Raw genomic sequence first — 27,886 nt, forward strand, 5'->3', positions numbered from 1 at the left:
GGAATCTGTGGAGTTTGCATTTCAGAATACCTCATAAATTCCTGCAACCTAGATCCACAACATTCATCAAATGTTTCTAAAAATATTTTTTTCAGTACATTAGGTGGAACGCCTTTCGCTTTCTGTTGTAAAGTGTCAAGGGGCTGACCCAGGGTGCGGGAGGGTGATGTGCACAAGAAAGTGTTCAAGCAGGATTTTTTTTGTTTTAGATTAGATATCTCTAATTTTCTAAAATATATATTTATTGCTGCCTGTGTCACTGCTCGGGAGATTCAACATATATACACTATATTGCCAAAAGTATTGGGCCGCCGGCCTTTACACGCATTTTTGAACTTTAATGGCATCCCAGTCTTCGTCCATAGGGTTCAATATTGAGTTGGTCCACCCTTTGCAGCGATAACAGCTTCAACTCTTCTGGGAAGGCGTCCACAAGGTTTAGGAGTGTGTCTATGGAAATGTCTGAGCATTCTTCCAGAAGCACATTTGTGAGGTCAGGTACTAATGTTGGACGAGAATGCCTGGCTCGCAGTCTCCGCTCTAAATCATCCCAAAGGTGTTCTATCGGGTTGAGGTCAGGACTCTGTGCAGGCCAGTCAAGTTCCTTCACCCCAAACTCGCTCATCTATGTCTTTATGGACCTTTCTTTTTGCGCTGGTGCGCAGTCATGTTGGAATGGGAAGGGGCCATCCCCAAACTGTTCCCACAAAGTTGGGAGCTTGAAATTGTCCAAAATGTCTTTGTATGCTGATGCTGTAAGAGTTCCCTTCACTGTAACTAAGGGGCCAAGCCCAACACCACACCATAATCCCCCCTCCACCAAACTTTACACTTGGCACAATGCAGTCAGGCAAGTACCGTTCTCCTGGCAACCGCCAAACCCAGACACGTCCATCGTATTGCCAGACAGAGAAGCGTGATTCGTCACTCCAGAGAAGACGACTACACTTCCCTAGAGTCCAGTGGTGGCGTGCTTTACACCACTGCATCCGACGCTTTGCATTGCACTTGGTGATGTAAGGCTTGGATGCAGCTGCTCGGCCATGGAAACCCATTCCATGAAGCTCTCTACGCACTGTTGTTGTGCCAATCTGAAGGCCACACAAAGTTTGGAGGTCTTTAGCTATTGAATCTGCAGACAGTTGGGGAGTTTGGCGCACTGTGCGCTTCAGCATGCGCTGACCCGCTCTGTCATTTTACTGTGAACCTAGCCTAAATGCCAGCACACAGTGCGTAATCATATGTGATACAATTACATACGGTTAGGAGTTAATCACTCTCCCTGGACACCCAATCGATTCGTCCACGCAGAAAGTGTGCATTCAGGGAATATGTCCATAAGCTATAACCGTTTTTATACATGCTGGAGTATGCCTGTGCAGAAGAAAGCCTGAGCTTAAACCATACACCCCTAAATACACCCGTGTACATGAACCCTGATTCAGAATGAGATGAATGAAGGCAGACTGAGCTTCTCTGCTTTTCAGAATATCCAAATGTCTCTCCTCACGCAACTATTCCAAACCTGAAAAAATAACTATTAAAGACTATAGACTAATACAGTCTTTTAATTTGCTGTTTTACTTGGTTGGCTTTTAGACGAACATATGACAAAACTTGCGTCCAGAGCAGATAATTACGCTAGATTTGCTATGGAGACATATCCTCTCTGTTGTATTCTCTTGTCTGTATATTTTTATACCAGATAGATTTATCTGCAAGTTCTCTGCAGTGACTTTATTTATGTCTTGTTCCACTTAAAGTATTGTTTTTCAACTTCTATAGGCGGTCTCTTTGACAACACTATGAAGGTCTTCTAAAACATTACAACCACAGATTCCATTTAGAAGGAAATTCTTTTGTTTTCTTGTGTTTGGGGTTGATATGGTTACGTATATATATTATTTGGATTCAATTAAATAACTGTGAGTTACATTTAGGGCTCGTTCCCACTGAATGTTCTGTTATGCAGTTTTCTGTATTTTCAAGACCAGAAAAAATACATTGGGGAGAATTTATCAAAATCTGGAGCAGCTGTGCATGGCATCCAATCAGCTTCTCTTCAGTCTGTTCAGTTAAGATTTGAAAATGAAAGAGATAAGCTGCTTTGTTGCCATGCACAGCTGCTCCAGATTTTGTCTGCTCCAGTTTTGATAAATTCCCTTCATTGTTTTTAACAGAACCCGTTTACATTAACTGTGGTTACCTTGCAGTGCTCCATGAAAAGCATCCTTTATGCTGCATTTAGGAAGTATTGATCTGTTTTTTGTTGTAGGAGCTATCCCCTGTTTTTTATTTCACTAGTCTTCTCCGTCATAAAAGTTAAATGAGGCCCAGCGTTACTTAACCCAGAAGACCAAAGACAATATTGTAAATGCCAGGACATCATGGGCCCACCCTCGGAGGGGGCATCTCCCCAGTACCCTAAATTCACATTATATTGATGCAGAGAGCGTCACTATTGTCATCACATCAACACCAAACGCGGTCTGAAGGTCTGCCCGCCACTGTGAAAAGAGAACCCAGAGCTTCTGGAATACTTTGAAAAAAGGTAAGTATATTTTTTTTTAAAAAGCATAAAGTTGAAAGGGGGATATGATCGCCTGTGGAGTTGGTTTTTAAATTTCATTTTTATTGTGAACCTGCAGTTATACTGAAGCCTTAGTGTATATTGATTTAGTTTGTTTTAAAAAAAATATATTTTAAACTAATGCATCTCTCTTTTTCAAGTAAAGTCCAAAGGGTTCCCAATGTGCTATGGTTTAGTTAATGATAGAGCACAACAGACGCAGTCTACTTTCCTGCCTCCTTTTGATTTAAAGTGCAGGCTGAGCCATCCAGTTAGAGATTAGTTACTGCAAAGAGTCTTTGGTGCCATACGCCGCCCTACGCTCACCCCAAGTGCAGGTCCATGCGGGTGTCCCAGCTCAGACGCAGACAGGATCCATCCTGTCAGCGTATGAGTATGGACACCCGCACGGACGTATCGTAGGGCGGCGTATGGCCGTGTACTCCCATAGAGAAGGACAGGGGCTGCGTACTAATCACATGCAGCAGCTGCCCGATATGGCCGTGCACGCAGCATGGAGCTGTACGTGCCGGCTTTTTCTCGTGTGAATGAGACCTAATTTAACCTTTTGGGAATGTGTAACCAGAAATGGAAATTTCTATTGCACGGGATTCCAGAAATTATACTTGTATCTTAGTGCATACTTCTGGGAAAATCAGTCAACCAATCACAGAAACAGGAAGTGACTTTTTGGGGGGAGTTCCTACACCAGTTGTGCACGGAATGCCTCCAGGGCACCATATTGCAGAGATTTGTTTTTAGACAGATTTAGAGCATTACAGTGACTGCGGTTTTAAACGGAGCGGTCATTTTTAATAACCTTTTAAATTACAAAATGGCTTGTGTGACAAATATGGAGTTACCCTGTATCTCTATGCATGGCAGTGTGTTGCAGCAGTTCTACCACATCCTCATTCCTTCCAAAGCTAGTAAAAAAATGTTTTGGCTGAAGTTCTACTAGTCTTAATAGATGAAGATTCCTTCTAATCAAACATCTAGTTCAGCATAGGTGCTGTGTAGGTGGCACAGCTTCTCTACTCTGCTAAGTGTTTTTCTTGTTTGTGTCTGTGTTGAAGAGATTCTTCCTCCCTGCATGTCCCTGTGTCAGCCTTTGGGTAACGAACACCTAGTAGAGGTGGCCAAAAGTCTTGAAGTGGTGTAGGTATCAGATGCTTATCATTCTGGGAAAGGGTATAAGTGCCTCAAAGGACATGGCTGAAACGTTGTGAAATTGTTGTCAAAAAGCCCCCTTCATCAGAGCTTTTTTATCCCTGAAAGCGCATTGGTACCTTTTATACTCGTTAGGGCTGGTTCACACCAGAAGCGGTTGCGATGCAGTTTGGCAGTTGCATCAAAATCACGTCACAATCCTTTCCAATGAGATTTCTGGTGCTCTGTTCACACCAGTGCAGTCAGTTCCGATGCAGTCAGAAATAAATACTGGTTGTCCTATTTTAGCTGCATCTGATCGCAATGGAACACATTAAAAACACATGCAAACACACTGGACTGCACCTGAAAGCCCATTTTAAGCCAATAAAAAAAGTGTGTCAAAATCGCTACACTTTTTTCTCTTTGAATAGTCACTTCCAAATGTTTCTATTTCTTTCTGGAACCGCTGCACCAAGAGGTTCCTTAACTATGATTCTTTCCCTCCTTGTTTACAGATTGTGAGATATTTATTAGGTTCTTCAAATCCCTCACAATGCTTCCAGAGCCACCTCCCACACACTTTTTTATTGTGTTATGAAAGTCAGTGGTTCATATGCCAAGATTATAGTGGTTGCATTTAAAATGAATGAAAATGTTTTTACAAATCATGTTTTTGATTTGATGATATTATACTGCAGTTTTAGACAAACTCATTCTATGTGCAAATATGTTTTCCTTTTGTGTGGTAAAAATTGGTTTTATGATCTAATTTTAAAAACTTGAGCTCATTCACATTAGGAGATGTTGGATGCATGTGTGAGGTACAATTTGGAAGCTTTTTCTGTTATCAGTTTTGTGTTCTCTTTTGCTGCAACCTTTTTTTACTTTCTGAAAATGCTTTTTAACATTAGAGCAAGTGACCGTCTACTTGCTATGGAAGTATGTCTCGTATGTCTCGTACAGTCATATCTGCTCAGTGCCTATTCTATGCCTAATCTATGGACACTTTTAGTAGACAGAACATGGGTAACATCTAAAAATATTAACATTTATCTTTTTTGCATCAAAGTTTCATATTCTCATAGGGCAATTAAATAATTGATATGTATTAACTGGTGTATATGCGATCATATTTGTGTTCATGCAATCAGTGGAGACTTTTTTTTTTCTCTCCCCCCCAGTGTTTAAAATCTTCTTTTGATTTTAAAGTTTAAACCTAACTTCCCTTTTAAATGAGAACTATGGGGTTAAGGCTTTTCCCCATAGTTCTCCTTAGGGTAACGGGAGGACACAAACTAGCGTCCTCCCGTCACCCTGGACTCAGTATACCGCGAGCTGTAGCTTGCGGTATACTGAGACGCCGCAGTATACTGCGAGCTGCTGCTCGCGGTATACTGAGACGCCGCAGCTGAAGCGGATCCCGACAATTATGCCGGGATCCGCCCAGCTGCGTGACTGACAGCTGGCTCTGTCTATCCAGAGGCAGAGCCAGCTGTACACGCCCCCGTCCGTTCCACCAGTCAGAGCTGGTGGAAATTTGGATATACCGTGTGTACTGCCCATCTTCTGGAATATAAAATGTAATAAGAACACATCTAGTGAATCTGTTATATGCTTCTGCACAGCTCTAAAGTGTATTTTTTATCAAGAGAAAAATAAATTACACAACACTTTGAAAAAGCTATAACGATTAATTATAATTCACAAAAAACAATAACTTCTATATTGTTCTGTGCTGATATTTTGTATTGTTCAAAGTTGAATAACGGATTTGCTGAAACCATAATTGTAGTCTGATGCTGATTATTTTGTTAGTTTGGTTTACAGTTTAGAAACACATCTTTAACAGCTTTGCAATATTCCTAACCACTTCTGTTCCTCTCTCTTTCAGTGCTGCAGTTGCGTCTGCAACAAAGGCGAACAAGAGAACAACTTGTAGACCAGGGCATCATGCCACGTAAGTCACCCGATATTAAAGGAGAAACTACTGGTTTTTAGCTTTTGTATAGTTTTGTATAGTTTATATATAGTTTTATATGCATTGGAGCATTTGCCTTTCACCTATGTGGGATCGGACTGCTGATTATTGCTGCACAATGACTCTACTTCTCTCTCACTGCAAGTTTTGGATCTAATCTGTCAGACAATTAAATTAGAAAAGCACCCCATGCAGCTACTTAGCAGTTTTTGGTAAAAGGCCCAGGTCTTTGAAATCTGCACTAAAACATAATTTTTAAAAAGTACATGTATACCAAACCAATACATTTTTAAACAATTCCCTTAGTAAGTAACTTAATAAACCCCTGCAGTATGCATAAGAGGCCTAAAGATCAAAGAAACCGTGGAGGTAAGTGTACAGATACAGAAATATCGCGCATCTGTACAAGAAAATAATGATTTATCTTTGTGGTAGAGAGTATTACCCAATCGTGGTAGATGAGAGACCTGTAGAGTCCTCACTTGTATTGTGGCCAAGCAACTTGTCAGGAGCAGTGTGCACATTACATATCTCTGCTTCTCTTGATCTTTATCAAAAACTGCCGAGCACCGTTCAACAATGTTTCTGCTAGACTGATATATTTGTTGCAATGGCATTGAATCTTTTGTGCCAAGGTTAGAGAGCGAAAACCACTGTTCGCTGATCTCACTGAAGTTCCTGTTTGCATACTTATTGGCTGCCTTTCTCTCAGTCACCGCTAGGTGGCATCTGAAAAAACGGCTGACAATCAACATCAGTAGCATGTCAGCTGTGGCTAGAATGTGCTGATCACTTCCCATGTGTAGCCTCCGCTATAATGGTGAGTGAAGAGATCCAATTCATTAAACACTGTGGACTTACAGGACAGACAGTGTGCCAGTACTTCTCTCTCTATGTCCTGGGAGCACACGGATTAGTACACTGCACGTCTCAGGGGATAGATCTGTGCTTCATATTCCATAATCTTCAGTGTCAGGTCTGGTGCTCCATATTCTATTAATTCTATAATGTATCATTTCTATTCTTCATCAGGTTTATTGCTTACCTGAAATGCCACAGTAGTTAGTATTGGTCTTATGACTTCTCATATGCTGCAGTGCTCAGCATCGGGTTCAGTACCTACTTGACTGGACCAGTGATTTATACCCCTTTGTGTCTTGGTAGCTGACTGATTTGTACACCACACTCATTGGCTGGATCAGTGCTTTATTGACACATTTACGTACATATACTTACCTGTGTATCTATTAAATGGGGCTGGGTAATCATGGTCACCAAGGTGACTGACTGACTGTATTTTTCTGGCTCCTAACTTTTAAACGGACTCCTGGTTCCTAGTGTAATTTGTTCAGGCCTGTTGTTTTTATGAGTTAGGGTTGAGGGTTATCATTTTGGGTATATAGATTACTGATAAAACATTGTACCTTAAGCAGTACAGCACCTACTTTACCCTAAGAGGAATTCCAGCAGAATTGTCTATGGGAAAACTATTTCAGCCCTTCAGTTGCTTTTTAACCATCCCTTCAAGTTCATAAGTGTAGATGTGCTTTGATGCAAACCTTTCCAAAGAGACACAAGGGGGCTACCATTGCCATTCCCCTTCTGAATAATTTAGTTGTCTGACTAGTACACTGACCAACTGGGCTTGAGTCGCTGATCTAAAATAAGGAAGGCAAATGTTACAAAACTATGTTACAAAGATAACTCAACATGTGTACTTCATGAAAGCCCTCTACACTATCTGTTAGAGGTGCAGCAGTTAGAAATAACAACATCTTACAATCAATGATGCAACTCTGTTAAAAGAAAAGAAATTACTATCCATACCATAAACTGTTTTCCTACAGATCTTCAGCGGTGTCTTTCAACAACTGTTTCTTATAAAGTGATGCTTTACTCTTTAAAGCCTTGGTTCTCAACTGGTGGGTCGTGACCCAAAAGTGGGTCGCGACCCCGTGTTCAGTGGGTCGCCGCATGCCTTCCACTTTTCTAGGTGAGAGGCTCCCCCTAATGCAGCACTGTCCGTTCTCACACCGAGCAGCCATTCAAAATATGCTGCCCAGCGCTGAGTGTCGACTTGAGGTGGGGTGGGCTGGAGGTATGGCCACGAGAGAGCTCCATCCATACATGCATTGCTTATAGCTCCCTCGCATGTCCTGTAGAGGTGCCTGGACTGGAGTGACGTCACATTCTGACTCCCGGCACCGCTACAGGTGTGCATGGGAGCTGTACAAACAATGCACATATGGATGGAGCTCCGTCACAGCACAGCAGCCCACACTGCCGTGGGTTCCATTGCAGTGCAACATGGGTCGCGACTTAATGACCGAGGACAAATGTGGGTCCTGAGGTTACACAGGTTGAGAACCACTGCTTTAAAGCAATCATACTACACAGCTTACCATTGCATGTAGAGTTCCATGTATTTGAATTATAAAGTACATTTTAGCACTTGGTATTAGGAATTAAATAAATCCAATTTTTATCCAAGAGCCCATGCTGGAAAATCTCAAGTTTTCGAATTGCTTAATAAGTAGATAGCGGAACACACACACGGTGATCTTGCTGTGAAATTCCCCAGTACACAGAATGCATAAGTTGATCATTTACCCTGCCAGAGCCCACCCAAAACTGAAGTATAACTTTTTTATGGGACCTAGTCTGTTAAATGTTGCAGACTCCTAGAATTTCCACTGATGTGACATCTGGCCCTGTTTCCTTAAATAAAGCATATCAATTGATTGCATATTCTGTAACATTTCTTGTTGGGCAGCATTAAAGCAAGATCCGTTATGGGTGTTGTATGGATCTGTTTTCCTCCTATACAGAAATGTTTGATTAAAACCCAAGTTGAGGGTAAATCAATGAATAGCATGCTATCGTAATTATATTCAATTTTTGGAATGATTGTAAATTGACTGCATTGCAAAAGGAATAAAAAAACAGGACATTCCATAAGGTCTTTAGCGTTGGAGTAGACAAAAAGGAATTGGCATTGTTCATCGGAATCAATCACAGGCCTTTGTTCGAAGGCATCTAGACATCCAGCCCTACCTTTTGACTAGACCACTTCTGTGAATATCTAATGCCTGACCTTTAAACACAGGAGCTAGATGAAAACTGCAGTGTGCATTCCATGAGGAAAATGTGAAGATGTAAAACCACATGCTTCCTAAATAAAAAGTATACAGCCGGGTAAAACCAGACAGGAATGTTCATGTGCTTCAGTTCGCTTATTAAGCAGCTGTGGAAATGACGAGAAGCATTACATCAGTTTAGCAAAGTGAAGTACCACTCCCTGTCAGACCACAAAGCATCTCTGCAGCATACGACATTGATGCATGTAGAATATTTTCAATAGTGCAATAAAATGTAGAAGAATATTTGCTTTTATTGTTAGTGTTGATTCCAAACTGTAAAATTTTGAATTTATATTTTATTTGGATTAACGCTGAAATGTTATACCAATAGCATTCTCTTTTACGCAGTGAAAGAGCAGCTATGAGGGCTCAATTAAAAGCATACTAAGTCCCGCAGAGGTTTTTATCTGCATGCTGCAGTCAGGAAAGCACATATGGGCATTTGGTTGTTAGTCTCTCCTTCATTCTGTTTCTGTTTTTAGAGATGTCAAAAAGCAGACCGAAATAGGATTCAGGAAACCACACAATTCTATGCATTATTTAGCCCTATGCACAAGTGTTTGCAAAAGATAGAAAAACTGTCCAGGCTTGTTTTCACAATGTCTGTATCATGTTCAGACCAGACCAGTTTGGTCCCCCGACCAAAAAAGCACCCCAATGTATCCCTATGGTATTTCTGGTCTCTGTTCACACCAGCGCAGTCTGTTCTGGACCAGACAAAAAAAAATACTGCTAGTGTTATTTTCTCTGCTCTGGAATGCACTGGAACTTATGAAAACGCATCAAGTGAGCCACAAAACCAGCACCAGGATATAAAACCATAATTTTATTTTATTTTTTTAGGATTAGAAAATTGTTAAAATTGTCACTTTGGAATTTGCTTCTCAGAGTTATTTTATTGATGTAAATGTTGAACGACATATGTACTTCCAATGTGGGATTCACATAGGGAGGTTTAGTTATAACTACATTTCATTATGACCATTTTGGCCTTTTTGACCCCATGGTGGTGGAAGAAGTATCAGGTTAGGTAGATGATGTTGTATAAGTCTTGTAATTACTTATATGCCAAAACTGTATATATATTCAAATGTAGTCAACATTGTTTGTGTTGCAGTTATTTTTGAAACTTAATAAAAATATTAAGTCCAAAAAAAATTGTCACTTTGGTAATTGTTAAACGTGTCACTTTGGCATGACTCGGATTAATTTTAGTGCTATCCTTGCTGAAATTGTATTCTCTTATTTTCAGCTTTAAAAAGCCCGGCTGCATTTCATGAACAGATCAAAAGTTTGGAAAGAGCCAGGGTAAGAAATAACCAAGAATTGTATTCATGATGTTCTGTCTTTTTTTTATAAAACCAATTTACAGTGAAGGTGCTGAGGCATGCTAAAATACTTTCAGAAATAGACCAGTAGATAAAGCAAAAATGAATAACTGTAATACTAAATGCCACAGTCTTTGCAATATTCCTTATCTATAGAGCTGAGAAATGTTCAAATGAAGGCAGATTTTGGTACATTTTCTTTTGGCATAGTCATATTGCCTTTTACTTATATTTGAAACTATTCATATCCTATTTAATGAAATTCATAGAAATTGCACAATTAATGTTTTATGATGAGTCACAATCTACATAGTATGCAATGGGATATAGATGATCATTAGAGAGGAACTCCAGGATTTTAAAACGTTTACTCTCGCAGTGGGACTCACCCTGCACTGCCAGGGTTAATTGCTCGTTTTAAAGAAAATACTTTGCTGCTGCTTGATCCTGCCTGGCTGATAGACCAGTCCCCGCAGCCTCTTCTGCTCCGGTCCCCGGGTGTCTAAGGACTAGGGATGTCCCGATACCGATGCTAGTACGGGTATCGGGGCCGATACAGGGCATTTCCAGGAGTACTTGTACTCCTGAAAATGCCCCGATGCCTAGATCAGATACCGGCCGAGACTATGAATACTAATTTATGCTAGCAGTCCCTGATGTCAATCTCATTCATATTGCAAATGAACAATCATTAGTAAAATTGGAACTTGTTTTGTTACATCTGATGAATGATCAGCTCCTATAGGGGCAATTTTGTCTGCCAGGTAGTTTGGAATACTCGTATATTTAAACAATTCATCCCATTGCATCAAGTTCACTTTGTTTTTCTCAATGAACAGACTGAAAATTTCCTGAAGCACAAGATTCGAAGCCGGCCAGATAGATCTGAGTTAGTAAGGATGCACATTTTAGAAGGTAATTATAATTTCAAGTATTGCTTAGTTTCCAAGTGACCAACTAATGTTTTGTGAAAATATAATATGTTGGAAAAAGGCTGTTGTATGTACACCTGTCGTTATGAGATGTTGGTTGTAGGACATATGGACTGCTAAACACTAGTTTCTGTAAACATTCCTTTAACATGCATAGCCATATTGCCCAATATAGAGGAAGGAGGTGGAGCAGCCCGATAGCACGCTTTATCTAAAGTAAATAGTACTCTTCTCCAGAAAACATCCTACCTTGCTGATTGCCTGCCCTTCCCTGCTCTTCCCCAACCTCCCCCGCCCCACCAGAAATGGCCAGCCAGCGACAGAGTACTGCTTTCCTGCTCATGACTGGATACTAGAGGGATTCAGGCACTTGTGAGATATGGTGGTATGGCTGTATAGGCTTTCAGTCTGCAGGATGGCTCAGGATTGTGAGACTCTCAGCAGGTGCTCAGCCATACTGTATATTTAAAGCCCATGTCAACCTTTTGCAGAGGTATTTTTAAAAAACAAAACATGCCAGCAATGTACACCGAGTGCTCATGAAGCAGACATATGCAATTGCTGTATATAAACACAGAAACCTATATTTTTTTGTTAGTTTTCCTCTTCATATCCTCATGAAAATGGCCGCTTCTGTGGTCTGCAAGCAATCTGTGTATATCTGAGCCCCCTCCCCAATTTGTTAAATATTTATAGTGGCAACTCTCCCCCTCCCCCGATAGTGTATTGTGTGCAAAGGCAGAGCTAGTGTTCGGTGATCGTGTTACACAGAGGAGGGAGGGGGCAGCTGTTTACAGGCTGCTTTACAATCTGACCCCGGTGTCGGGCTGAATTTCCTGTGGAGAAAATGTTACATTTGTAGGATTCAGGCCTAATAAGTTGATTTAAAAAAAATGAAGAAAGCCTGCAATGTGAGTCATTAAAATGTGCACACGTATACATCACCATGGCACCTTTACATTACCACAATAAATGCTAAACACTTGCAAGGGTGGAAATAACCTTTCAACAAAATCCAAGCTGCAATATTACATTTTTTAAACATGCATTTTAAGTCTTTGATTTAGTTATTCTTTAAAGAACGTTAGTGCGTTAACTTCTAATTGGGATGGACGTTGTACTGTGGTAGTTGAAGCAATACCAATTATTTGACAGCCTGAAAATGCAAGCTTTTGGGACATTTTACAACCTTTTTGTCAGGCATATCACACATGACACAGAATATTTCAAAAGCTTGCAATTTCAGCCTTTGAGTTAGTCAAACTACACACTGTAGAACAAATGTTCACCTGTTGCGTCTTAACAGAATTAAAAACTAAAATAGAGATTAATTACTCAGTAACTGAGAACACGTTTGTGCTTTCAGCTTAGTTTGCCTATAGTATTATGTTGGAGCTTAGCATCCCCATGGCCTCTTCTATTGTGGAAGAATTGTACAGATGGCATTCTTTGTTTTCAGTTTGGCTAATGTATAGAAATAATGAGATTAAACAGCAAGTTACAAGCTGTTGGGAAAACATTGGCATTCTGATGAGTCACTGAAGGTTGATTTTGTATTATTAATCTTATAAACTGTTCCTGGTGGCATAGCAGATAACAGTCAGCATGCATTACAGGCAGTCTGATGGCTTTTTGTATCCATGAACAGATGTATTTAAAAGGCAGCAAGCTGTGAGGGTTAAATCTGGAGACAGAGGCGGAGCTGCTACACACAGCATGTAACAAAATGCCACTTCTGGGGTTGGTATATGATGGACTATACTGGCCACCAAGACTATGGCAGTTTGTAACTGAGGCTCCTAAGGTAGTGAGTTTGGGCTCCCATATCTGATTAAAGGAGAACTATGGGGTCAGGGCTTTTCCCCATAGTTCTCCTAAGGGTAACGGTAGGACACAAACTAGTGTCCTCCCGTCACCCAAAGCTCAGTACACAGCGAGCTATACGGAGACGCCACAGCCGGGACTGATCCCGACATTACTGTCTGGATCCACGCAGCTGTGTGAGTGACAGCTGGCACTGCCTATCTAGAGGCAGAACCAGCTGTACCCTCCCCCGTCCGTTCCGCAAGTCAGCGCTGGAGGATTGGGGGGGGGGGATCCCTGCAGGTAGCCTTGAGTGACAGTCACGGCTCTCTGCCGGGACAGGATCAAGAAGTGAGCGAGCAACGGTATGTGTTCGCTCACTTCCCAATCTATTGAGCCGACCTCTGACAGTTTCATTGTCACACATCGGCTCGAACTATGAGGCTGAGTGATTTTCACTCGCCTGGTAATTCTCCTTTAAGAAGAGCGTGGGTAAGCTTTATTGCCTCCAGTCCACAGCAGTATATCACCTGGTTGGTGAAGAAGGCGTTTTAAACCCAGAGGCATGTGTTTCAGAGGGAGTTTCTGTCTGTGGCATAAAATAGACAGAGAGCTCAGATAAGGGTCTCAAATGGATTTTGGATGGATCACATGTAATTTTTTACATTTTAGACCTGGATGCCTCAAGATTTCACATACTTTTAAAGGGTGCCCTGACTAAAAAAGGATTGCGAAATGATTGCAACATGCACCTTTTCATAAGCATTGTGTAAGCATCTTCATAATGTTTTAGCTACAGTCTACAAAACAAGGTTTTTGTGGGAAAAGCGATCGGTTTGGTGGGACCCCACACTTGTTTTTTAACATTACTTAATTGGAAGATGTTTTGTAAAATACAGATGAAACTAGAATCGTGCATTATTTTCCTGTGAAGCATCCTCACTTTTATGCTATTTATATTTGTACCTTGCAGGCGTTTCTCTGAAGTGATTTTATTGTCAAGAGACAGATAATTATACAGTGATTGTAAACTGGATGCTGTAGTTGTGAACTGCATGGCGTTATCATGCAATAAATATGGAGAGAGTTATCGCTGAGCATGAAATGTGGAATTCCATACCACCGAATGTATTAAAATTATAACACTTCAAGTAATATTTCAAGCAGGTTACAAAACCCAAGAAAGTAAATGAGCACAAATCACTTAAAATAAAGACATATGCCTGCTTACCATTCTACAGATTAGAAAGATTTTCTAAATACATAAATGAAAAGCAATTTAAAATGGTAGAAAGAAGAGCAGATTAACCCATTAACAGACAACTGGAAATTATACCTCAGGAGTCTTCCCACTCTGAACTGATGAGGGCTACTTTCTGGTTGCCATGGGTTATCCACATACTACTTCTTTGGAGTATATCATAATTGTAATGCTACAATCGCGAGGAATACTTTTTCTATAGAGTTTTATTGCCTAAAAAAAACTTGCAATGATCTCGCCTATATTATATGTAAGTAGTGGGAAATACATTTTTCTTCTCTCCATGTAGAGACACATGCAGAGCCATCCCTGCAGGCAACTCAAATGAAATTGAAGAGAGCACGACTGGCAGATGATCTCAATGAAAAGATAGCTCAGAGACCCGGGCCACTGGAATTGATTGAAAAGAACATACTCCCGGTTGATTCAAGTCTCAAGGAAGCCATTAAAGGCATGTATTAAAAAGAAAAAGCGACTCCTTTGTGAAAATGAAGAACAAATGTGCAGGCCAAGTTAGTGTAGAGAATGCCTTTCATTACATTGAATCTGTAGGCTGAAAGCAGGTGATGATATAAAGAACATACAGGTAGCCCTCGGTTTGCTCCGTTTCAAAAAAGCACCCTTTTCTGGCTGTCACACGGCCACCTTTGAAACAGCTTCCCCTGGTGTGTTCTTCCTCAGCAGACCTCAGCTCCAGAAGGATACACAGGGGAACTCTATACAATTGCAGTTGCTATAATACTAACAGTACTGTGCAGAGTCTCTGGTGGCTGAATCAGGGCACAGGTTGAGAATCATGGCTCAGAAAGGGGCTCTGTGCAATAAAAAAATAAAAAAAAACTGAACCCCTACAGACGTACACAGAGGGACACTCGGAGGTATGGAGATGCGCTGGTGGTACAGTGATACACATGGAGATATACACAGGCACATAGAGACATGCAGGAGGCACAGAGGGTATGTTTGGAGCTACAAAAGAGCATAGGGGTACACTTGCAGATATGGAGGAGCACAAGGGTACGCTTGGAAATACAGAAAAGCACAGGGGTACACTTGCAGATATGGAGGAGAACTGGAGTGCACTCGGAGAAACAGAAAAGCACAGGGGCACACTTGGAGATATGGCACACATAAGTTCATTTGGAAATATGGAGGCACATGGAGCCATGCTAGGGGCACATGGGTACCCTTGGGACATTCATAACATTCATTTCAAAGCATTAAATATAGCCGCTGTCGGAATACCCAAACGGACCTAGCAGCTGATTAGCTGCTAGCTCTGTTCGGCTGAGGATTTTTCAACCGGCTCCAATCAGCTGATGGAGGGATGCTGGGCAGAAGGATGCAGACAGTGGCACCTACTGTGCACATTTTGGCCAGTTCATCAGTAACCAGATAACATTGACATGTGTTTACCCGGCGTTGGGTAGTCCAAGTCTCTGAGCTGATCAACTTTCTAAAAGGAGGTTGTACAGCTGGTGGAAATGACTGACCTGGCCCAAATGTTAAATAAAACAGCCATGTGTGTATGCACTTTACTGCCACTCTATACTAGCCAACTTCTTGAAACTTGTTTTCTGATGTAGTATAAAGCTGGTCCCTCATGTCTGAAGGCTGACTTTTTTTTCTGTAAATGTCTCTGTAGTTTTGGATCATGTAATTTTGTAAAGTTGTACAATTAAAGGTACATTTTATTAGTAAAAATTAGGAAGTGGTCCGTAAAAAGGAGATTTTCTTATTTGCTGTCGTCACTTAGGCAGCTAGTGGTGGGAAATCTACCTAACAGGCACAGAAAACGGCAAAAAATCAATAGAAGTTCTAATCCTTCCCCAGTCCTTCCAAAGCTTTCTCAAATGTTGACTTATGGAAGACTAACTTACTGTATTGAGCTTGACGAGTTGTCGCTAGCACATAACTCCAGGCTGTTTAAAGTTGATCTTGATCATTTGGGTTTCATTGCAGATTTACAGATAACAAATACAGAAATGCAATTCAGAACAAAAATAAAAAGTTTACTAATTAAATGTGAATGTTTTTTGTTTCCTTTTACAGGTCAAAATAACGAGCCAGAAAACACAGATGCTTTTTCATTTGATGAGGACAGTAGTGACGCTTTATCACCAGAGCAACCAGCGAGCCAAGAATCTCAGGGGTCTGCTGCTTCTCCTGGAGAGGTCAAACTTAGCGAGTCAGTTTCTCCCATATCCAACACAAAAATTCTGGTACGGTGTTTGCACTGTTTAACCCTTAAATTATGTAATGTTTTGACTAGTACAAGAACCGCCTTTCATTATTTTGTTATGCTTTGGATGAAGCTAGTCAGCTGAATTGCAGATTATTCCAGTTATTCGTGGCTAAACTGCCCATGAAAGTTTGCAGTATGACACAGGCCGCTGTCCAATAAGGATGCAGTGAGTGAGCTTTCTTATGCCTTTTTAATGCCTTCCATAGATACAGTCTCTCACTCGTTCTCTGTATTTATTGTCATGTGACAGTTTTTCTAAAATATCGACTAATGATTTCAGGACAGATGATTTCAGAGCACCAGAGCCAGGTACCAGCTGCAAGTTCTGCAGCCCTGGTAGTTCTCATTAAAGGGGCAGGAGCTCTCTTATTCACGTCTTTGAACTTAGCCATAGGTGTCTAAAAAAATTGGATGTAACACTGGCTGACATGGAAAATTAAAGTAGTTTTGGCTAGCAGTATGTAATAATACAGAATAGGAAGTGAAAATACAGCACACAGGAATATGTAATGTACAACAGAGTTCAGCTGTATGTTACATACAACTTGGTCCATACAATGCAGGGGTCAAGAGTATGTTATGTGCAATGTACCCTATACAGTTTGGCAGTCAGGACTATGTAACATACAGCATAGCATATACAATGTATGTTGACTGTGGTCAATAAAAAGAAAAGTTTTGCTTTTCGCTTCCTTCTATCCTAATGGGTTCACTTTGTTTTCCAAGCTTGTTTCAGATTCATATATTGCTTTCATGCAAGGGAGAGCAGTTCAAATTTTTAAGAAAGATTAGCATACTTTCCTAGCCCAAAAAATACGGCAGGTGTACTTCATCTGAAGTGATAACTTGTGCACACAAAGCAAAATCATAAAAACTGCCTTAAACAGGTTCCCTTTCTCTTTGTGTAAAGGCTTATAATTATCCAGTTGCAGTGCAAGTAACTGAAATGCATAACTTGTAATGTTCTGATATTACAGAGACCAGAGCTAGAAAAACTCCAGACACATTAATAAGTATACAAATCCAAATACCAATACTTATAAGGATACACAAAGAGTTCCAGAAAGGAGCATTGATTGAAAGCGGAAGCTTGCCATTCACAACTTCATAAACAGTTGACCTTAATTTTTCCCTGGAAAGATGGAGCCTTTTTATTCCTTTAGGAATTAAAATGTCATAAGTACCACCACTGAACTCATTTACAACATCTGGTAATTGTCATTCAGTTGCATGTTACCTCTAAATGTGCACAAGTAGAAGCTTACCTAATCCCATTGCCTGCCCTAAATGGGAAATTGGTCATAATTACAGTTATATCCAACGAACATGTTATTTTATTTGCAAGATGAAGTTTTTTCTTGGCAGGGCCCAATGCTGCAATGACGTCTTTATTCTGTGCACATAATGAAGTATTCCTTATGCGCATCAGAAGGCTCCTTAAGTTATTGCTGTGTGTTAAGATTTTTTTGCTGACAGTAGTAGTAGTAGTGGTTACTGCAGCCTCTGAAAGCACTGCAACAGTGTGAAGAGAGATTGCCATGAAAGCAATGTAGGCATCCATTCTAGATTAGGACATTTTATAGCTCATGCACATTTTTCTGGGTATGCACCTATATATGAGGGTTGAATGAACAGTAATGCCACCATGTCTACTTAATGTAGACTATGCTCTTTTCATTGTCTATATTTGTATTCATATTTTCCATATTACCATCTACATTTTTGCCAACGATGAACAAGTTTTACAAACCGTCACTGTTCCACAACCACACCCTGATGGCATTCTCCACTTTTTCATTGGATGTTAAGCAATGTCCACATGGGTCTTTCAGTTGTTGGGCATCAAGTCTGCTGGTGGATTCAGTAAGGTGGTGAGATTCAGCTTATCAGTGATTTCCAAAAGGATATCCAAGAATAGCAATAATGTGACCTACATGCTGTTGAGAAATGCCTATTCTGTCAGAAAAGTCTTACGGAGTCATCTGCCAGTTGTCCTTAATCAATTCATTAACACATTCCCATTGAAGCGCATCAGATGCTGTCTTTGCCCACGCCTTTTATTTATTACGCATTTTAGATATTCTTACGTTGCTATCTTTGCATCTTTGGGCCCAGTGATGCACACTACTTACATTAACCGTTACCACCATGAAGAGCTTGCCTATCCCTGTGGATTTTGATTAAAGCAATGCCTTCACCTGCTACCAGGAATTCAATCACACCACTTTTTTTTTTTTTTTTAAATAACGCTGACGGGGTTCCATTACACAGAGGGTAGCAAAACAACCATTCACTGTTCTGACCTGCCACCAATAGAGGTAGATTGAGAAGACATTGCTTTTCATTCGGCTCTCTTAATTTTGTCTTAGTGAAGGATAGTAATGCCTAAAAAAAAAAAAAAACACTGCCGAAAATGCGTAAAACATGCATAAGTACACTTATGATGTCCACTCTTATTTAAATGTAATGGCTAAAGTCTTGATGTTTACCTATATGTATATAATATGTTATATTGATGCATCAAATAATTGAGAGCGGTTTAAAATCATAAACTGACCCGTCTGGATCAGCATGCATGTTTAAGCCATTCAACGAAGTTTAGGGAAAACAACTGGACCCATTTAACACCAGTTATTGTTGGAAGAAACCTTTTGGGCTAATTTTTTTCTAGAATCTCTGAACAGTAATTTTTCCTGAGATTTGTGAGCCAGTGATATCTACTTCTAGGCATGAGTTTGCCATTCGGGTCAGGCACCATTAATCTTAAGTTTACCTTTATTGGTAAGTGAGGGCAGGAGATTGTGCAGGTATTATCCGACCCCGGGGGCTTGCCTGACAGCTGGTAGGCCTCCTACAAATGTAAGCTTGCCATGGGAAACTGGCATCTCTTGTATGTGGACCACTTTAATAAGTGGTCATTGTTTCTGAATTAGAGGATACATTGGCCTCAAGTTATTGGCTGTAGACGGGTTTAGGACCTGTTTTGTTCTCTAAAAAATAGCTATCTGCCAGAAATACCCAGACATGGTAATTGATCCCATTGTGTATTCATTTCATGAATAAACACAAAATATAATTTATGTTAAAGACTTTGGGATTTTAAAAAAATGCAGTGACCTCAGAGTTATTAAGTATGTTCATTATGTTATATTCAGTTGTGTCAATCATGTGGAATGTGTCTCTTGAAATGTCTGTGAGGATAAACCTTCTGTCTCATAAAGTCCAAGTACATTTCATTGCTCTCTCTTAAAGGCATATTAGAGTTCTTGTACAATTTTTGGAATGTAGATGTAAGCAGCCTGTAAAAAAAAACAAAAAAAACTAAAGACATACCTTTTTTCTGGGCTTTAGTCCTCTTTTTGGTCACAGGAAGACATTTGCTAATGCACTGCTGTGACCCATACTCTGCATAGAGTGGGCTACTGCTCATGGTTTGATACAAACGCCTTATAGTGTGTATGTGTGTATAGATAGAGAGATCTGTGCCGTTTACTATAAAAGTATCAGAACATTAATTCCTTCAGCAAAGAAAGGAAGGGGTCCAAAGCCAGTTAGAGATACTGTCAGTACAGTTGTCAGACCCCTTAGCCAGCTAATACACTAAACCTTGTCCAACTGCTACTCTTTTCTCTCTTATGTCAGCATTAAAGCTATGTGCGGCAAGTCTTCACCTTCCTATGTAGGCTAAACACACATGGTTGCTCAAGGTAACATTTTATGTTTCACACCCTGGAGACACCTGAAGGCAGTTGTATCTTGTTTATCTTGTTCGTATGTGTTAGGCAAACTTCTGCTGTCTCTGGGCTCCTTTAGCCACCACTTAATTTGTTGGTTAAATGGTTTATGAACCAAACCTATGAAAAAACATATATATTTTAATTCATTTAGATCAAAACCTGGGCAAACCGTTTTCATAATGTACTGAAGTTTTTGCTTTTGTGTTAGAACTGTTTAAGTATTAACACTAATTTTACTAGGTTTATGTGCTAACACTGATCTACTGAGATCTGTATATTTCAATTGCCCAACAGAATGACATTTCCAGTGAAAAAAGCAATTAAACATTGCAATGTAAGAATGCATATACAGTAAATTATTTTGTAACATCTTTTTTTTCTCTCAATGCAGAGCCCTCCAATTAACTCAGTTGTGCCCGAGTATTTTAAACCTGTTCCAACTGCTGAGCCTGTTACAAGGCCTACTGTACCCAATGCAATTGTGAAACCTGGACCAGCACTGGTAAAGGTAAATCGGCTATTAAAAATATTTTCTCAAATGGTAGCAAAATACCTAATCTAGATCAGCTACTCTAACATTTGTCCTTAGCTGCTAGCCTAAGTGTCTCATCACGTAGTGAAAAGCCATAAGTAATTCTCTGCAGTGGCTTTGAGTTGAAGATATGTAAATATTGTGCCATTGTTATTTCACTCTACTGTAGATTTTAGTCCCCTTGTCTAGCAGCACACTTTACCTGGGTGTTAGAGATTACTCAAACAAACTTCACTATAAGTCCAATCAATATGGAATTATTAGAAGTAGAAATACCAGGACCTGGAAATTTTCAGGGCCACACAGGTGAATCAAATGTATACCTGCAGAGGTGTCTTAGCTGAGCACTACAGTAACCCCAAAGATAGAAGCTATATAATGCAAATGTTGACTTGCCCTAAAAAGTTATGACCTCCTGAATTTCTCAACCCCCTACTAGTCTTTTTGCCCATTCATGAAATTGTTTCCAAGGGAGACAGTAGTGTGCAAGTCAAGGTACCAACTGCCTAGGTCAAATTGATGTTTTTTTCCTAATGAGGTGCCTTAAATTTCACAGCAATAATGGCACTCTTGAAGTACCTATGCCTAGGCACCTCTTGGTACATGCATATTTATTTAATTGAGAGCAGACAGTGCCATGAAATGTAATTCTACATATAGCACAGTTAATTTCTGCATTCCATGTATATTATAAACAGACTTTCTAAGATACCAGAAGATGAGTGTTAGAAGATGACTGTGTCAAAACATAAGCAGAGCCTGAGCATAGAGAATAATTGGTAGTTGAGTGCTGCTAATGTATTGGTTTTAGCAGATGTATTGTTCATCTGTAATTGCATTGTGTCATTTGGGTTTCTAAACAGCAAAGCCAACCGAAGAATGCAAATGATAAACCTCGCAGTAAGAAGTCAAAAGAACCCAAACCACGGGTGAAGAAGCTGAAATATCACCAGTATATTCCACCTGACCAGAAAGGAGAGAAAAATGAACCAGAGATGGATTCCAACTATGCACGTCTGCTACAGCAACAGCAGCTCTTCCTTCAGCTTCAGATCCTGAGCCAGCAACAGCAACACTACAATTACCAGACAATCCTACCTGCACCGCTTAAGTATGTCACTTTGCTTGTTTTGCTAAAACATCTTATATTTGCAGTGTCACAAAATGTGTATACACCTTGATTCATGAAGTATGCAAAGTCACATAGGATGGCATAATTGTCTAGATCTCACATTTAAAAAAAAAAAAATGAAGGCGATTTTGAATAATGTAGTCATTACCAAATTATTTGTTACTCCTCTTGTCCAGCCTTGATTGGATGCTTGGTTTGATGCATCTGTCATATTGTTTCTGATTTTCTTTTTTGATCTTGTACTATTGCACTGAAATGTACTATGTTAAATTGTTTGGATTGTGTTAAATCAGAAATCGTAATTTGAATCTGTCTTTTTCAAAGGTCCTTGAATGACAAACCAAACAATGGAAACACTGCAACCAACAATGTGAACAACAACACTGTTGCAATCCAGAATACAATGAGCAGACAAAACGGTGTCCAGTTTAAAAAGGCAGGACCCCTGCCCTCTAACCTGGATGACATGAAGGTAAAAAAAATAAGAGCACTAGTTTGTAATGCATATTGCCATTCACATATAGGGTTTTTTTTAAATGGAAACACGACAGGTCTCTAGGTTTTTTAATGGTTTACTAAATCAGAACAACAGTAGTGTTTTGACTTAATTGATTACTGCAGGAGAGGTAGTTCCGTTCAGCATTTGAAACACGGAAGTATTTTCTGTTGCGCTCACTCCATAATCATTAATGGAATCTCTTTGCATTGGATTGTTTCAGTTTTCATCTACGAACACCCTGTAATTTTGAATTAACTTTTAACTTTCACACAAAATTTTTAAGTTTAGTATTGACTGCAAAATATGCTTAGAAATTTTATTTTTTGAAAGTGTTTCATTTATTCAAGATGATTTTAAATATATTTGGAGTTACTATGCTGGACTTTTGCAAAATGCTATTACCCATTGTTTTTTAACTTTTATTTTTTTTGATTTAATATGAGTTTACAGCACTTTCTGCCAGCGTTGTTTCTAGGTATATTAGTGATGTGGTTTAAAGTCCCCCATATAAGTGAAGTATAACTGGAAGTAAGGATATTCGTTGGAGGAGCTCTCTATATAGTATATGCGCCATATATGATGTTGTACCTTATAATAGAAATGGGGGTAATAGTTAAATATAGGAAAAAAAGAGGGTATGGGTGAGGGGGAGACTCTTAAGTACTGCCGTTATTGGTTCTATAAGCAATATTGTGAAGCAACAACTGTGTGCTGATAAAGACTTCTGCCAGCCATAGGTTTATTGTTTTCCACAGTTGTGCTATAACTTGCTGTTTTGTGGCTGTGGACACGTGGGTCATTTGTTTGACTTGGTATCAAGTTTCTCATTGAGAAGTGCCACAACGATTTTTCTTTATTCTTTGAACGCTGTATATAGTAGGTTATGCACACTGTGCCACAGCATCTAGACCAGGAGGCGTGTTTACCAAATGTAGGCAAATGTACCTGGTTCCAGTCAGCCCAAAGCAGTGTTTTGGGTACCATGTACTATTGGAAGTATACTTTGTAGCTCATTTCTATAGGAAATGTATGTTGCCCATTTACGTTTCATGAGCATGTTTAGGTAGTATTTGTGCATATACTTATAAGAGTTGATGTGGAATGGTCTAGTAATGTAGTGTACAATGTTGCGATATCTTCAGGGACATGTGGGTCTTGCTATCATATAATATATTTTACGTTTAAAATGTAACCAGTATTCATATTTACTTTTTTGCAAACTAGTATACAAAAAAAACATCATATTTTTAACTTTACTTTTGTGTTTTTCAGGTTGCAGAACTTAAAATGGAATTGAAGCTGAGAGGCCTTCCAGTATCTGGCACAAAAACAGAACTTATTGAACGTTTAAAGCCATACCAAGATTTAAATAATAATGGTGTAAATGCAAACAATGCCACAGCAGTCGCCACCACAGCAACCAATGCTTCTGCAGGTTGTGGTGCCATAGAAGATGCTACAGCAATATTTACTGCAGCCACATTTAGTAGTTCTGCTCAAAACATGAATATAGAGACCGTCTCATCTACAAATGGAAGCAGCCAAGCATCCTGTGATGCTGTGAACTCCCCATTACCCATGTCTCCTGCCCCTTCTGAACAATCCAACTTTAGCACTGAAGACACTAACATGACAGATACTTTTGCTGAGATTATGACCATGATGTCACCTTCTCAGTTTATGAATGCTTCACCCATTAAAGTTGGTATTAATGAAGACAGCATTGGGGCAACCAGTGTTAGCACTACAAGCATGGACTTAGATGCTGCAGAAAAGGACCGCAAGCTTCAAGAGAAAGAAAAACAGATTGAGGAGCTTAAAAGGAAGCTGGAACAGGAGCAGAAGCTTGTTGAAGTTTTGAAGATGCAGCTTGAAGTAGAGAAACGCGGCCAGCAACAGCCATGTTCTAACATTTTAGTAAATGTGGATCAGAAGCATTTCACTGCTAATATTAAGGAGGAGAACTCTATGTCTGACTGCCAGAATTCTGCTCCGGCTATTCTGAGTGGCCATTTGATAGGGCAGTCTACAGGTGGCCAGAGTATTATTGCCAACAATGCTGTTGTCATCAAACATGAAGTTTCCAATCCTGAACATCAGAACATTATCCAGCAATTCTATGTGACTTCTCAAAGACCCCCACAAACTGTTGTAGCTCAGTCTCAAGCCCTGTTAACCACTCCAACGGCTCAGATTTTACTTCCTGTCTCTATCAAAACTACCAATGCAATGCAGCTGTCAGTAGTTCAGGTGTGTCATTTATCCTTGGGAGCTTTATGTGTAGCAGTAATGCACTATAATTATGTGGTTATCAGTTACTGTTTGATTTCAGTTGCTAAATTGTATATACATTATAACTCTCCTATATCTTGTAGGTGGTAAAAAGTGTTAGTTTTAGGTATATAGTTATCTTTCACCTCTTTAGGGAAATGCACTTACTTTTTGTACTGATAGAAAGTAAGAGAATTCTAAACTTGAGAAGTCACCTGAGCAGGAAAAGAAGGTGATATTTTCCAATAAAGACACATTTTCTGGTGAAGCTTCCGTAAAGAAAATTACTTCTAATGGGGACACAGACCTCTATAAAAACATGTCAGAGGTTCTAACTAGGGATGCACCGATACTAGTATCAAGGTATATACCGAGTATTTGGGCGAGTACTCGTACATGCCCAAATGCTCCCAATACCGGAACTTCTGGTATCGGGAAATCGGGCTGCTAGTCATTACACGTCCCTGATTGGCCATGGAGCTGGCTTCCCAGCCAATCGGGAAGCTGGGGAGTGTGTAATGACTTGCGCCTGGCTTCCTGATTGGTCCAGAAGCTGGCAAATCAAGAAGCCCCTCCCCCGGCTTCCTGATTGACCAGAAAGCCAGCTTCCCTAAGTCATTGCCCTGCCGCCCAGCTTCCCGGCCAATCGGGAAGCCACCCGGCTTCCTTAATGGGACTACGGGTATCAGTTTCCGGTATCGGCGAGCACCATAACATTTTTTTTATCGGTACTCGATACTGAAAGACTGGTATCGGTGCATCCCTAGTTCTAACCCATATGTACTCTATCCATATGATAAATAACTGACTGCAGTTGTAGTTTAAACTTACGTAAACTATACATTTATTGATCATTTAAAGAGACCCTGACGCCTGACTTAATTTCAAGAAAGACATATTCCTATTATATTAGTATTTAACTTATATAATGCATGTGATTTTACCTGTAAAAGCCCCTCTTATGTAGACATCCAAAAGCTCTGAGACTGCTACTGAGTGCTGCCATCTTCTATGTGTTGTCACCCTACTTAGTGTGGTCACTCAAGTGGCACTCTGATATTTGCTTCTTCCCCAGTTCCCCATAACGTATAAGGTTATGTAACAGGAGGGCTGGAGGACTTTGGCTAGCACCGACAGACACTCCCAGAAGAGGAGGGCACTATGATATGCATGAAAGGAAGGGGTGCTAGGGAATTTATTGCAAGTTCAAGGGCACATTTCAAGTGATTAAAAAATAATTTATGGAAAGAAAAATACTGCAGGGAAGCATTTAAATACTGGATTTTTCTGTGCTTTTAAATGCATTTTTTTCAAATTAGTGACAGGGCCTCTTTAAGTTTTAGCAGAGTTATAATGTGCAGAGGAATATTACTTTGTTATGTTTTTTTTTTTCTTGCTTATATCTCATATAGGTGCACTTTCTAAAAAAATGTTTTACATTCATAATGTCCCACAAATCCAAAAAGTCATTTTTTTACTCCGCTAAGATTCGTAAATGATGCCGTGTACACCTTCTTTGAATTCTATTTTTTTTTTAAGTATCAGAACATAATAAAAATCATCTGGTCCTTTAGCAGGTCTTAAAATTAGGTACATAAAACCTCACAGGAAAAACAGCACATGACATAGTACACCATGTCATTATTTTATTTTACAAACATAAAGCCAAAGTGGAGAAGCCATATGTGGAAAAACTTAAGTACACCTTATGATTCAATAACTTGTTGAACCATCTTTAACAGTAATAACCTGAAGTGAGAGGAAATCTCTTCAAAGTGAGGGAAATCCCGTTGTTACCTGAAAAAGGTTCCCTATGGAAAATTTCCATTCAATTCCCGTTCTAATTACAATGTCAAATGTTGGCTTTTCCTTCACACTGTTGATCCTGTTGACACTTCCAGGAGAAAGTGGGGCGAGTAAATTTTCTGACTGGGATACAGACAGCAGTAGAACCCTGATAGTGGCACTGACCATTCTAGTCTTCAAAACTTAAAAATGTATGATTTTAGATACACTCCAAATACTACAAAACAGAAGCACTTCATATCACTTGTATAATACAGATGAGTGTATTAGGCTGTAACACACATGTTGCTATGGTGATCAACTTCCAGCCATGTGATTGTACATGATGATTGTTATGGTTTAGTGAATTGATGCTATATGTTTATCTCTACAGTCAGTACGCACTGCTGGCATAATAAGTGTGTGTTTATGTATGTGTGTGTATAGATATATCTCTATACACACACTATATAAAATATATATACAAGGTATATATGTGCAAAAAATGAAAAGTAATGTGTGCAGCTAGGAGAGGTGATCCCGCAGTGACTGGCCCCTTACAGAGCAGAATGACCTGTCCAATAGCTAGTTCAAGTGATCCAGATGTACATTTTCAATGCAGTGGCATGTTTTTCTGCCCTGTGGTGTCTTTATGATGCGTTTCAGCCAAGGCATGAATTTTAAGTGGACACTAAGGGGTTTAATTATAAACGTTTTCCCCCCAAGCTTGGCAAACTTTTGCATTACAATCTAATTACAGAAATGTGTGAATTTTGGGTGAAAAAAAAAATTGTTATAAACCGACCACGCTGTGGATCTTTGCACCTGTAGAGATGCTTATCTACATAGCTAAATGAAGTGTGAATGTTGAACCATGTCTCCTGCTCCTAATTAAAGCAAAGCTCCAGCTATGTGGCGTGGGAAAAAAATGGTGTGCATCCAAAAAGGGAAAGTAAACTTGGAGTTGTAATTTAAACTCGTGAGCTTACAGGTGAAACTCGAATAATTAGAATATCGTGCAAAAGTTCATTTATTTCACTAATGCAGCTTAAAAGGTGAAACAATTATGACAAATCACAGCGTGAATTATCTTGCTTTGCATGTAATGAGTCTATCTCATATATTAGTTTTACCTTTTTAAGTTGCATTAGTGAAATAAATGAACTTTTGCACGATATTCTATAGGGCTACAGCTAACTATTATTTTCATAATCGATTAGTTAGCCGATTATTGAGTTCGATTAATCGACTAATCGGATTTAAAAAAAAAAAAGGGTTCAGTGATGGACTACTAGTTTCTATTGAGATTGTAGTCCATCACGGGAGCAAGCTTGGCGCGGTGGAAGTAAAAAAAAGAGTGTGACAAAAAACCAACACACAGGAAACATTAAAAAGCTCCCGGCCGATCTGGACTTACCTTGAATGACGGTGTTGTCGGCGGGCAGCAGCGTTGTTCGTTCTCGGCGGGCAGCGGTGAGTTGGGAAGCTCACCGGGAGGAGAGGGCCAGACGCATGTCCTCAG

The 27,886-nt window shown here is 39.8% G+C and overlaps 1 protein-coding gene across 1 annotated transcript in view; it reads left to right on the forward strand.

Annotated features, from left to right (window-relative positions):
• The window catches only part of MKL2 (MKL1/myocardin like 2), a 124,468-nt gene that overhangs the window by 75,883 nt on the left and 20,699 nt on the right, over positions 1-27,886 (forward strand). The window contains exons 2-10 of the mRNA XM_018558476.1: positions 5,613-5,678; positions 10,092-10,147; positions 11,007-11,082; positions 14,453-14,614; positions 16,216-16,385; positions 20,537-20,653; positions 21,541-21,788; positions 22,134-22,281; positions 23,581-24,558. Coding sequence (XP_018413978.1) covers positions 5,613-5,678; positions 10,092-10,147; positions 11,007-11,082; positions 14,453-14,614; positions 16,216-16,385; positions 20,537-20,653; positions 21,541-21,788; positions 22,134-22,281; positions 23,581-24,558 — 2,021 coding nt within the window. The remainder of the gene's footprint in view (positions 1-5,612; positions 5,679-10,091; positions 10,148-11,006; positions 11,083-14,452; positions 14,615-16,215; positions 16,386-20,536; positions 20,654-21,540; positions 21,789-22,133; positions 22,282-23,580; positions 24,559-27,886) is intronic.

Source organism: Nanorana parkeri, unplaced genomic scaffold (assembly GCF_000935625.1).
Source record: "Nanorana parkeri isolate BGI_ZX_2015 unplaced genomic scaffold, ASM93562v1 scaffold341, whole genome shotgun sequence".
In the NCBI taxonomy this organism is placed as follows: Eukaryota; Metazoa; Chordata; class Amphibia; order Anura; family Dicroglossidae; genus Nanorana; species Nanorana parkeri.